The sequence below is a fragment of the Canis lupus genome, chromosome 23 (genome assembly GCF_003254725.2).
Source record: "Canis lupus dingo isolate Sandy chromosome 23, ASM325472v2, whole genome shotgun sequence".
Lineage (NCBI taxonomy): Eukaryota > Metazoa > Chordata > Mammalia > Carnivora > Canidae > Canis > Canis lupus.
This window is the reverse complement of record NC_064265.1, coordinates 41,386,240-41,400,180: the sequence shown is the minus strand read 5'-3', so window position 1 is coordinate 41,400,180 and position 13,941 is coordinate 41,386,240. Positions and strand designations below refer to the sequence as shown.

The window sequence follows — 13,941 nt, the reverse complement described above, 5'->3', positions numbered from 1 at the left end:
AAGTGAGAAGGAGATAGGTAATGTGGGGGCTGATAGGGTTTTTAAATTAATCTAGTCCAGTGACTTCTAGAAAAGTGGAGAGGATTTGAATGCTGAATAGATTAAGTAGATGGATTCAATAGGATTTGGCGAAATATTTGATGAAAGAGGCTGTAGAAAGGGAGGAGGCAAGGCTGGAAGAAAGATTTTCACCCTGGGTGACTGGGTGGTTGATGGTGCCACAGAAACAGGGAACACAGAAGGACAAACGCTTGTAAAAGTTTTGAATGACCTGTTGGAGATAGAACGCTGACGTGTCTGTTAGAGAACTCAATATGACCACATAAGGTGGGACCTTATGGTTTTTGCAGGACACAGGAGTATTTACCAGAGTTAACTATGGAAAATTTTATTTTATTCTTCATATTTAAATGGACTAAATTCCCATGAGAATTATTTTTGTGAGCGTTGTGCATTTTTTAAAAATTTGATTATTTGGGTTACAGTAGCCAAAGTAATTTTAAGTAGAAAAACTTGCTTGCCCTTTGAAAAGTTTCAAATCAATTCAGAGAACTTTTCTAAAGTATTTTAAAAAATGACAATGCCACTAAAATAAGATGGGGAAATTTTAGCAGCCTTAAATTTTTATTCAGTCTTACTTGAATTATGTGAACATAATTTTTGCCTTTACATTTTACTTTAAAATAATTGTTTTTTGTTATGAAGGTAGTACATGCTTATAAACTACTAAATCATAAAAGTTGCCACAAATCCTCCTTTTCAAGCTACTAGCTTTTGCTAATAGTTTGAGATATACAGTATAGATACTGTATCCTTCACTAGGGCTATAAAGACAGAAAATATTCACTTTCCAAATGTGCGTTTATACTTCTAAAGACAAAATGCTACCTGCAAAATTTCTGAATCACTTGGCCTAAGTCTCCAAACATGTGATTCTCTGACATGGTAAGCCTTATTTTTCATCTCCAGACAATGTGTTAGGGTGGTTCTGCAACTTAGAGGACAGTCCCTGTCCCAGAGGTTTGATTTATTTGCCTTGCCTCTCATGACAAGGTCTTCTCTCCTAATCCCCTAATATTAAAAAAAAATATGTCAACAACTAGGAGTCTTCAGGAAAATAACCCTGTTTGAAAAGACAGGATTATCCTAGTAGGCAGAAATCTGAAGTGCTCATACTGAAGAACTAAGTTGTACATATTTATAAGAAAAAGAGGCAATTCATACATTTTTATAAATATTATTTTGTGTAGTCAGATTAATTCAGTTTTTAAATCAACAGAGAAAATCAGTTTGAGGTTTTAGTCAGAACACATTTATTCTGATTTAAAATTTATCTTAACATGTGTATATAAAAATAAAAATTTTTTTAAAGATTTTATTTATTTATTCATGAGAGAGAGAGAAAGGGAGGCAGAGACAGAAGGAAAAGCAGGGGTCCCCGTGGAGGAGGCATCCGGATGTGGGATCCCAGGATCCTGGGATCACAGCCTGAGCCCAAGGCAGATGCCTAATGGACTGAGCCACCCAGGTGCCCCCAAATAAACTTATTTTAAACTACAGATTGGAGGGCACCCCTGGTGGCTCAGTGGTTTAGTGCCGCCTTCAGCCCAGGGCCTGATCCTGGAGACCCAGGATCGAGTCCCACATCGGGCTCCCTGCATGGAGCCTGCGTCTCCCTCTGCCTCTCTCTCTCTCCCTCTCTGTGTCTCTCATGAATAAATAAATAAAATCTTTAAAAATAAATAAATAAATAAACTACAGATTGGTATAAACTTAAAAGTGAGTTTTTACCTTCTGCCTCTCCTATGACTGGAGTCTCTTTCTTCTAGTAACAATAATGTTAATTTCTAATCTCATTGAATGCTTATAATGTGCCTGATATTCTTAATTTTTATTTTTTTCAAAAATTTTTTAAAATTTTTTTCAATAACTTGATGAGATAGGTGCTGCCTTCCCCCATTTTCTACATGAAGAAACTGAAGCATAAAGAGTTTAAGTAACTGGGTTAAGGTAACTTAGCACATGACAGAGCTGAAATTTAGAAACCCAACTAATGGACTTCAAATTGTGTTCTCTGAGTCCCTTTATGAATATGTTATTACTAGTATTAACTGAAGCTTGTCTATTGGTACTGGAAGAAAGAGAAAACTATGTACCAAAATATGTTTATATAGATATGTTTTATTTTTGAGATCATATTTTCTGTAACTGAAGAAAAAAAATCATAAAATTAAAATCCTCCAGAACAATATAAAATGAAAAGAAATAGTCTATCTCTCTGATTCCAACCATATTTTTACTTTAAAAAAAATGGCTGGGCACAATTACTAAATTTAGTTACACATTAGTAACATTTTAACTCTCTTATTTTTTGTTTTGTTTTGCTTTAAGATTCAGAAGTAGACTCTATGATGAAGGTGCGTGTATGTCAGGTATTTTTTACTTGTAAAGTATAGTTCACTATGAAAGGGAAAGAAAAAGAGGGAAGGAGGAGAGGGCAGGCCGACCCGGAGTTTTTAGAAGCACACCAGTTCCACTCACATTCCACTGGACAGACTTAGGCATGTGGCCATATCTAGCTTCAGGGCCATCTTTAGCAGAATTCCTATGGGGTCAGTTAGCATCTCTGCCACAAGTATAAGCTTATACTATTCTTGCTGGAGTATGAAGTAATTTTAAAACTTCATGGGGTTCTTACTTTCATAGAGATGAGCAATGATGTGTTTTATTTTGATAAAATAATTCATATATAGAAAGTTATTAAATGTTGCCTGATGCGTTACCACTATCCTGGCATATTAACAAGCTCTTTGAGAGCGAGTCTGGCTGGGCAAGGCATGTGGAACAGCCGGCCTCCTTACTGCTCCACTCTCATATCACAGCAGTGCATCTGGACTGTCGACTCTTGGGAAGACTTGGTGCTGAATTCATGAATGTTAGTTTATTCTTATTGTTTGCTACCTGGGATGTTAGGTCATTAAGTTATCATCTTTAGAAACTTTTGGTCAGAGGTTTTCACTCTGATGTGAAAATAAAAAGGATGCAAAAGTATTTGGGATTGTAATAAGAATAAAGAATTTATTGCAGACGGGAAGCATATCAAGCAGTGGCTTTTTACACTTCATATTTTGTTAAGTCATTGTCATTCTGTGAATGAACAATGAGAAATAATGTCTCCAGAAAAATCAGTGAAACCATAGATATTATAGTGTCAACTTCTAGACAATTTTTTTCAAATTTTGAGCTTTAAAAAGATGTACTTGTCTAAACACTTTTAAGATTTGAGGCTAAATAGTGATTCAAATATGAATTTATTAAGGTGACACATTTTGTGAAAGATAATCAAATCTTCAGAAATTATAATGAATGGGTACAAAGTAAATTGAAACATCAGGCAGTTGTAATGGCTGCTCTCTCAATGACTGTGTCTATATCATTAAGTTCTATAGTGAGTTATTGACTTTTTAACCTTTCAACACTGATTTAGCATTTGGATTTTGGGGAATACTAAGACGAGTACTAAAAAAATTGTTATTTGGACTTCATTTGCCAACATATGTAAACATTAATAATTTAGTTTAATCTATTTAGTTTAAATTGAGGGAAAATTGGAGGATTCTGTAAATAGTTGGTATTAATCTTCTCTGTTGGATTCTAAATTCTAACTTTATTAGTGATTATTTTTTGGTTTACGTGCCTAAATTCTGACAAGTGTATTTTAAAACTTTTTTTCCCTCCCTCATTAAACAGCTTTAATGTCATATTTGCTGGTGGTCCAGAAGAGGTTCTAAAAAAGTTCCAAAAGTCAAACCACAAAGTGGTCTTTGCAGCAGATGGAATTCTGTGGCCAGATAAAAGACTAGCAGACAAGTATCCCATTGTGCACATTGGGAAACGCTACCTGAATTCGGGAGGTGGGTAAGCTACTGGCAGAGAAGTTTAATGCTAGTGATTGAAAATTATAAATATTGATGAAACAATCTTTTTTGTATATGTAACTAGACAATGAAACTTTAAAAAAACATTATCGTCTTATTACTATGAAAAATTATATCAATTTAGAATCCATTGTGTAATTTGTGGTTGACAAAAGATTTTCCACATATTGTAGCATGTGATGCTCCTAACAAAATCAAGCAGTGTAAATGTTATCATTTCCAGATTATAAGTGAGAAAACCCATGTTCCCCAAATTTGAATGATTTCTCCTAAAGACATTCAGTTGTTCAAGGAAACACTATAATCTTCTGCTTACAGTTTGAGATTTATCTGGCTCTAGCATAATGGATGTAGTAAGTCCCCTTACTTAGGAAAAAGTGCGGGCTACAATCATGTGTCTGTAAAAAATAGGCATTACTTAATTTTATCTATATTTTAAATTTTTTTAAATTTTTTTTTTTAATTTTTATTTATTTATGATAGTCACAGAGAGAGAGAGAGAGAGAGAGAGAGGCAGAGACACAGGCAGAGGGAGAAGCAGGCTCCATGCACCGGGAGCCCGATGTGGGACTCGATCCCGGGTCTCCAGGATCGCGCCCTGGGCCAAAGGCAGGCGCCAAACCGCTGCGCCACCCAGGGATCCCTTTATCTATATTTTAATATCAGAGTAAATGAGTGATTTATTTTGAAATCCCTAGTCAAAAAGGTTCAGCATTGAATGTTTGGGTATAAAGTGCTGCATTAGCTACTCCACCATGGATTCAAGGAACAAAATTTTCTCTCTCCTTTCAAAAAATAAAATAAAACTTGACTTTGGACATTATTACGACTCCAAAATGTTTTCCTTAGACTGAGATTAATATAAACATATGACCAGAAGACATAACCAAATAGGATGGGGAACATGTTGAACAAGTTGGGTGGAAGTTACAAGCCACATTGGGAAAACAGATTTTTTTTGGTGACTTACATGTACATAACTGATACTATTCAGTCTAGTTCAAGTGAGTACTGTTTGAAGTAGCAGCATTTTTGGATTCTAGGCTCTGCTTAAGCCACTTTTGGCAAGGAAATCTTTAGCAAGTAATATAGTTTCTCTGGGATGACTCAATTCCAGCTCTCCTTACTTGCAAAATATTTTAGCAACCCATTCCTGTAGATGTACCTTGGAACTTTGTCAGCCCATTGTAAATACTGCACTTGTGAAACCTTAAATTCCAGTTTGTATTGCGTAGTTTCAACTTACTTTTTCTCTCCATCTCAGTACAACCACAGTTTTTCATTTGGGGATCTCTTGACCATTTTATATTTCTCCCAATCTATGTACCACTTTTGGATTTTACTTCCATATTCAAGTCAGAACCTAGATTTTCTCAGGTTGGTCATTCCGACCCCATCACCTTAGCAGTCTTTTCCTCTTACATTTACAGTTTACTCACTGACAAAGGTTCTTTCTAGATTGTTCCCCACTCTTGATGTCTCTGTCTGAACCCTCGGTTATGGATTAGTGCCTCCAGACTGTCAGGCTCTCAGTAACACATGGCTAGCTTTTAACTTATCCGAAGTCCTGGATAGTTTAAAAGGCATTTAGCTATAGACCTCTGGGAGAAGTTTTATTTCATATTTACTAATTTTTCTAAACATGACATATGTAGTAAAGTATCATATGTAAATTCATCTAGATGGTGAAATATCTCTTTAGGAATCTAAATTTCAGACAGATGTACAGTACTATGAAAACAGCAGAAAACCAGCAAGTGAGTGCCTTTGTGAACAAGTATAATCAAGGGAAAGGTGCTTTTAAGTGGGGAAGAGATCATATAAGGATGTCGAAACATGATTCTTATGCTATCTGTAGTCATAATAATTAAAGTGATGCTGGGAAATCTAAATATATTCAACAAAAGATTATGTAATTTCATAAAAGGTATATTGAGAGTTATTTAAGGGACAGAGTTTTGTTTATGGTTATATAAACTTATGGAAAGAAAATGTATTTATCAGGAAAATTTCAGAATATTATAAACTTTATTAGTTTTGAAATAATATGGCAGTTTTTAATTAAAAATATAAATCATGAAATCTCACATACTGTGAAAATGGAATTTCTTTTCAATATTGAAGTAGATTTATAAAAAGGATAAGGAAATGTAATTTTTGAAAAACAGTAATATAAGCTATTGGAAAATGTCATATGCCACTACTTGGACATATTTTCATCGCAGTAGAATGGTTATAAGAATTAAGAATGTGCTATTTTTCAGTGTTTTATGATCTTTTAATTTAATGAAAATAACAAAAATGAGCAACCGGTGATTGGTTTAAGCATGTTTTCATTTTGTCTTCTCTAGGTAATACTAATATTCCCAGACTTCTTTCTTTTCATTCTTTTATTCCTATGAGGAAATTTTAAATTTGAGAGTAAAAAAATAAGTTTTCTTTCAGTTAACAGGAGTAACATTGGTTCCTTTTAAAAAGTATTGCATGTCAATGAAACATAGCAGTTTGGCTGCATTTCTGAAATGCAGAGGAAAATTCAAACAGGGGAAAAATGATCCTGTTGTCTGTGTCTTTTATAGACAACTGTTACTGGCAAATTTAATGCTTATGCTTGAAGGCCAAGGAGAACAATCCAATTTTAGACTTCCTTTCTCCAGAGTATGACACATAAAATCTAGCCAGAAAATGGTTTAGCAGGTACAATAATGACTAGTTCAAGGAAAGGAAAAGTTCTCAAAATGTCCTAGATATAGAATTTCTTTGAGATGTTTGCAGTCAGTGACATTTCCAACATTCCTTTGATTTTGCTAGTATCACTGGCACTGACACTGAAACCACTGTAGTAGAGATTTTTTTTTTTTCCAGAAACAGTGAATCCTCTCCAAAGGATCCAAGAAAGAACATTTTAGAAGGTCAGGAAGAAAATTCTTGTCTTATTCTGTTCTTTTCCTAGTAATTTTTTCCCTTAGGAGCCTTGGAAAACATTAATCCTTCTCTTGTGTCCATTAATTTTGAGGATGTGTTTATTCAAAAAGAGTCTTTGATTTGCAGTTGGTGGTAAAAACTCACTCTATTATAGTTTATGTATAAAACAGAGGATGTCCAAGAACTTATTTCTTTCATGGTAAACTGTAAAATTCCAACCTACGGATTAGGCCTAATGGCTTTACAACTCTGTGCAACTGGTCAGTGGAATTAATACACACAAGTTTTGGTTTTTAACTACTTGATTCTCTAATCTCTCTCTATTATATTGCAGGATTTATCGGTTATGCTCCAAATATCAACCAGATAGTTCAACAGTGGAATCTCCAGGATAATGATGATGACCAGCTATTTTACACCAAAATTTACATTGATCCACTGAAGAGGGTATGTAACAGCTCGCATATTCAATGTAATCTATTTTTTAAGGTTTAAGATGGCTACTGGAGCTCCACCATGCATCCATATTCTAGGCAGTTATCAGATAGAATAGCAAATAAAGAGCCATCTCAGATGTATCAACTCTCTTTAAATAACATTTCTAGAAAAAAAAATTCTCTTTTCTTGGACTAAAACATATCTATGTGGCTATGAACAATATGCAAAGAAAATGTCCTCTGTTTTAAGCAAAAATTGCCTATTGAAAATCTGAGTTCTATTAATAGGAGGGGAATGGAGGGAACAATAACTGTGTGTTATCAGCCCTTGAAAGAATATTTCTGAGATTGAATTAAATGAAACTTTGGAGAAAAAGTAAAACCAAAGTTCTCTAATTTGAGAATATTTTAAATATATTTACATAATGTAAGTTAATGTTGCATAAATTCACTGTGTGTAACTGATATAGTTCTAAAATTTACTGAATTATATAGTTTGTGGGTGCTGTTATTGGAAACATGTTTTTTTTTTAAGTATATTTTATGGTGAGTTTGCAACTCTAGCTGCTTCTATTTCTTAGATAAATATTTCAGTCATCTAAGTATTTTCATTAGACACTTAATACTTAAGAAACTTTATTCTTAAAATGTTTATTTTTCTTCATCTCCATTTTTTTTGCTCTTATGTGCCTGACACAGCAAGCCTGAGGACTTGCTCTTTCATCTTGGAGGAGAAACCTACTCTTGGCATAAGTACTAGTCTATGCAGCATGATGGTTGTCTTTCTTGGTGTAATTCAACTGTGAAAGTACTTTGAGTCTTATTTAGTTTTTTCTGCTTCAGGATGCTTTCTCTGAAATCTCACTGTTGAGTTCGTAGTATTTTTAGTTGTATAAATCATGTTTAAGATTTTCTCTAAGCATAAAATTTTATCTGGTTAGCATGTGTCCTAGTCTACTTAGTTTGTCATAACAAAATACCGTAGACTGGAGGACTTAAACAATAGAACTGCATTTTTCAGAGTTCTGGAGGCTGCAAGTCCTAGATCAGGGCTCCAGCATAGTTGGTTTCTGGTGAAGACTCTTTCTGGTTTGTAGACCATAGCCACCTTCTTGCCATGTCCTCACATGCTGAAGAGAGAGAGACACACAGAGACACAAAGACACACACACACACACACACACACACACACAGTGTTCAAGCTCTTTGGTGTCTCTTCTTCTATAGGCACTAATTCTGTCATGAGAATACCGCTCTGATGACCTCAATTTAACCCTAATTACCTCCCAAAGGCCCTGTCTCCAAATATCGTCACATATGAGTTAGGACTTCATATGAATTTTGAGGCGATGCAAACATTCAATCTCTAACAATTTTAGGAATATTATTATGACAGAAATGTAGCTGAAAAACTGGTCCATTGAAAATCATAAAGTTTGTAAAGCAGATTAATCCTTATGATTATGTTGATTAATTATATACCTATTGTAGCAGTCAGATAGGAGATTATGCTGCAATAATAACCCCAACCTTAAGAGCTTAACACAACAGAGGTCTGTTTCTCCTGCTGTGTGTCCATTCTAGGTCAGCAGAGGGTTTCTGCTTATGTTGTCACTTGGGGATTCAAGCTGTTGGAGCAGCTGTCTTAGTCTTACCAGTTCATGTGCCAAAGGGCATACTTAGGGTTTCAAACTGGAAGCTCCATGCTCCAGGTTAGAAGTGATTCATTTAACTTCTGCTAAAAATTCACTGGTCAGAATTAGTCATAAGGTAGAGAAGTGGAACTGTTTGGAGAATAGCATGAATCCTTTGCCGTTCCCTTTATTCTTTAATTCAACTATAAAATTACAGCCTTTCTTTCTGAAGAGTATTGCTGGAATAATTTACAAACAGTATCTTTAGGGGTCACCTGGGTGGCTTAGTGGTTGAGCAACTGCCTTTGGCTTTGGTGGTGATCCCAGGGTCCTGGGATCGAGTCCCACATCGGGCTCCCCGCAGGGAGCCTGCTTCTCCCTCTGCCTGTGTCTCTGCCTCTCTCTGTGTGTCTCTCATGAATAAATAAGTAAAAACTTTAAAAAAAAATCATATCCTTAGATTCTGCAAGAGAATAAATTATATTAATATGATAGTATTGTTTATATTTTTGTTGTCATTTTCAATGGTATCTGTATTGTCACTTTTTAGGAAGCTATTAACATCACATTGGATCACAAATGCAAAATTTTCCAGACTTTAAATGGAGCTGTAGGTATGCTTCCTAAATACTGAATTGCTTATGTATACAAATGAACACCTGTGTTTTCAACTGTCTGTCCTTTGCTATATCCATTTTGGGAGTATGATTAAGGTTTACTGTTACAGATACTACAACTTTTAAGAAATAATGGACTTGAGCTTAGCTTGATATAGGTGAAATACATTTACTTAAAATCATGTCCTAAGACTAGTGCAAAAAAAGATAAGCTTCTAGCTTTAGGTAATTTAGAATTTAATGTCTCATCATCTATCTGGAGACTGTAGATATATTTTTAAATTAATTATACCTTATTATTACAAATTTTTCAGTATATGTTTCAGTAATATGTTCAGTATATTAGAGTACTGTACATAGTTGAAGGTAACTGGTAATGGACTGTGGAATGTGTGTGTGTGTGTCTACGTGTCTGTGTTTTTGTGTGCATATGCGTGTATGCCTGTGTGTATTTTCCTAGATAGACAAATATCTTGGCAAAAATATCCTAATACAGTAATTAATATATTAAAAATAAAAATATATTAATTCATTAATGCATTAATGCTTTAAACATTAGAAATACATTGCAGTTCAGTATAACTCTTCAAGGCAGTTCATGCCCTAGAAGCTTTTTAGAAAGAAAGCATTTAGTTGAGAGTGCTTAGGAAATGTGAGGAAAGGAACTGGAAGACAACAACAACAACAAAAAAAAACGGTTTCTGCTCCCACCTGACTTGTATCTTCCTGGGAATTGCAATAGGCCTGATTTTCAAGAACTGGCAATGCTATCAATGATGGCCAATTGTGGAGACTTTGTTTGTGTCTGGCAGTGTTCTATTCACCATACTTATATTTGAAAGGCAGGCAAGGATTCCTGTTCACAGTTGAATACATTCAGACAGTAATTTATGTGTTCCACCTGCATCACACAGAGTCCCTGGAGACAGGATTGCAAAGATGCTTTCCTTGTACTAGACACTCCAGTGGCTTAGCACCTCAGCTTGCTAGTACCGTGTTGGAGTGATTGTGGTGCTCTGCTGATGTAGTGTAGGCAAAAATTTTAAAAGCGCTGTGGCATGTGGAATGGTATTTGTGAGAAATTTTATAACCAAAAGATATATGTATACATGTATATGGGTATATGAATACACATATGTTTTAAATGACTAAAATCTGTTTTTTTTTCTTTTTAACCCAGATGAAGTTGTTTTGAAATTTGAAAATGGCAAGGCTAGAGCTAAGAATGTTTTTTATGAAACATTACCAGTGGCAGTTAATGGAAATGGACCCACGAAGGTGAGTCACAGTGATTACCCCTGTTCCTTTATTTTTAAGAGGTAGACTCTTAAAGAGGCTCTGTTTTGGTGCTAGCAACCTACTGGCTTCATCTTTTACGTTATAGATTATGTGGTTTCCTTTAGGTTCATCAAACTGATGATGTTCCCTGAGCAAAGTGATACCTGCTTATTCTATTTGTAACACACTTCACTTTAATGTTTAATAGTAACAGTGAATGTGAGAAGGAGCCATATTTCCCTTGTAGGATATCCTATCTGAATAGGAAATATGCAGGTCTGTAGGTCACCATTTTTTTCAATTAACAACTCTTTGAAGATTGAGGTATAACTAAAGGGCTGGAAGCTTCTTCTTGTACTTATATAAAGGTTGAGGGTTATAGTTGCCAAAGATTTAATGTGACTCATGCAATTTTGGATGCTTTTCAAATATATATAATTGAGCTTGCTGAAAATGTTATTGACTGCAAAATTCATAGATAAATTTAATATCTATTTCATGAAAACTGTGCTTAAAGCAGTATTCTGAGATAATGAGATGCTTAGTTTACTCATAAGTACCTAGAAAAGAGATGAACAGATATGCACTGTGGGAAGAGAGAGAGGGGAGATGTCATCTGCTGTTTCAGAGGACTGAGTAGTCTGGAATTCCAATAAAAGCTATATGGATGGAAAAAAAAATGCTATATGGAGAAGAAATCCAAGGGAAAGCCCATATTGGCAGCTTTTCCCCATCAGAATGAAAGAAGTAGATTCTTCGTCTCCTCTAATCTTCCCACCCTACTTTTTGTCCCATTTCAGCCCTCCTACAAAGCCATCTTGCTGGATGTACTTCTTTCTCTATTTCGTATCAGGTTTCCCAGCTCTATTCTTTCATACTCTTCAGCATTTTAAAGACTCTCAGGTATTTCCCACCTTAAAACAAAACTGAGCCAGCACATACTAAAACATCCTCCTCAATCCCCTTGCCTTTTCGCCTGCCTGTCTTTTTTCCTCCCTTCACAGCCATACTTTTAAAGTAGAGGCAACTTACAACTACCTCAGTTCTTCCCACCACACCAGGAAATGCTCCAGCTGAGGTCTGGTGTGACATCCTCTTTAGCCCTCATATTACTTTACCCAAAGATAACATTGGACCATGTTGATCCCACTTGGTCCCACTTGAAATACTCTTTCCTTTGTTTGAGCAATTCTCTGCTGGTTTGCCTACCAATTTTCTAGTCTCTTAAATCTCTATCTTTTTCTCTTTATTTTTTAAGCATACATTTTAAAAAAATCTAACACACTGTGTAGATGGGGTGGTTGGCATTGATCCTTTTTAGTTATAGTTTTAGTTAAGTGTTCTGAGACACCTTCCTTTTTTCTTCTACACAAATGCTTGGTTAATTTGCTTCATTTCTACATCAGCTACATCCTTGTTCTAGCTCCTGTACCTTCCTTGACCTCCAGCCTGAATATCCAGTTGGTAGATTTTTGTATCATACAAGACCCAGAGCTCAAGACCTTCAGTTCTGCCTCCTTTTTCATCCCGTTGATTAACTGGATATGGAGTTTTGTTTTGGTTCTAGTTGCTTTCCCATTCCCAAACCAAGAGCTATGTTGTTTTGACTCCTGTGCATAGAAGTTGTTATATACATATCATAACAAATATAATTTTCATAACAAAAAAACTTCCAGGACCCTGGAACTAGGGTATTCTGCTGAAGCAGAAGGGCCAGTCATATCACTCACCTGTATAATGGTGTTTGTGGACTTAGGGGTGAAGATCCAAATTCTCAACTTGCATTTGAGGCTCTTAAAATTCCACTTTTGGTTTAGTGGTCACCAGTCCATTGACTCCACCACTCCTGACACTACAAATATCCACTCATACATTTCTCAGAATCCCTCATTCTCTCCCCTTGTCTCTCCCTCAACTCCTGCCATACTGAATTACTTTGGACTTTGCAAGTTTCATGTTTTCTCCTTCTGCAAATCTTCTGTACCTGCATTTCACTCACTCTGGAATCCTCTGCCCCTAATTCCCACTTGCTGTAACCACCTACTAAATCTTTTGCACCTTTTAGATGTCAGCTTAATCTTCTTTACTCCTCAGGTTTCCTGCATGCTTTTATAATATTTGGAACTTCCTCCATCATAGTACATAATGCCACATGCTGGACGGGGATGGAATTGACTTTTTTTTTTTTTTTTTTTTTTTGGTCTCTCTTACTGGGCCTTAGCCTACAAGTTATAGAAATCATAATATAAAAATTGTACTTGTTATAACATAAACATTTGAGAAAAGATTATATAAACATTTACTTAATGCTAATATCTTACTTAAAAATATGTTAAAATTAGAAGCACATGAATGTATCACATTTTCCTGTGTTCAGGCTCATGGGGGAAAGAAAACAGATTATTCTCTAGATACAAACATTTTTTTTAACCATCACGAAAGGCAAAATGATATTTTGTATGAATTTTTGTAAATTAATTTTACTTATTATTTTATTTAGCAAAGGGTGTTATAATGTCCGTGGCTTTGAACCATAACATTGACCTAATTGATAATATTTAAGCCATTTTTTCATTTAAAATATATACATAATCTATAAATGATAAATTGTTTTTAATGTGTTTATAGACCAAAGTTATTAAAGTTAGTTGCTTTCTCTGAATCTTATGCTATTAGTAAAAAAAATGATTTTTACTAATAATTAGAACATAATTTTTCAAATCACTTATAATCCCACTAACCTTTGATATTATTTTGTTCATGATTGCTTTCAGTTTTTATGTCCTTGCGGTCTGTATCTATGAACATTTATACTTTGCATTTATTTTCATAATGATGTGTAAACAATTTTGTGTTTTTAAAGTAACATTTTATTTAAAATATGTTTCTGTAATCTACATAACTATTTTCATACTTGGTTAGGTACATACAATCTGATATAAATAAATTTTTAGAGAGAAATTGTGATTTCTGGCTGAAGCTTTACTTTTTATTCTTGAAACTCATTTATTGTTAGTAACACAGCATAAGATGCTTACTTTAATATCTACCTTTTCTTTTAACTATCTAAAAATATCATGTTAAGGTAATCATGAAATTGGTAGTTTTTTTA

The 13,941-nt window shown here is 34.7% G+C and overlaps 1 protein-coding gene across 2 annotated transcripts in view; it reads left to right on the top strand.

The window, feature by feature from the left end:
- The window catches only part of PLOD2 (procollagen-lysine,2-oxoglutarate 5-dioxygenase 2), a 94,441-nt gene that overhangs the window by 52,946 nt on the left and 27,554 nt on the right, over positions 1–13,941 (top strand). For both annotated transcript variants that reach the window (XM_025448800.3, XM_025448799.3), the window contains exons 4-7: positions 3,751–3,914; positions 7,198–7,310; positions 9,485–9,548; positions 10,732–10,829. In XM_025448800.3, coding sequence (XP_025304585.3) covers positions 3,751–3,914; positions 7,198–7,310; positions 9,485–9,548; positions 10,732–10,829 — 439 coding nt within the window. The remainder of the gene's footprint in view (positions 1–3,750; positions 3,915–7,197; positions 7,311–9,484; positions 9,549–10,731; positions 10,830–13,941) is intronic.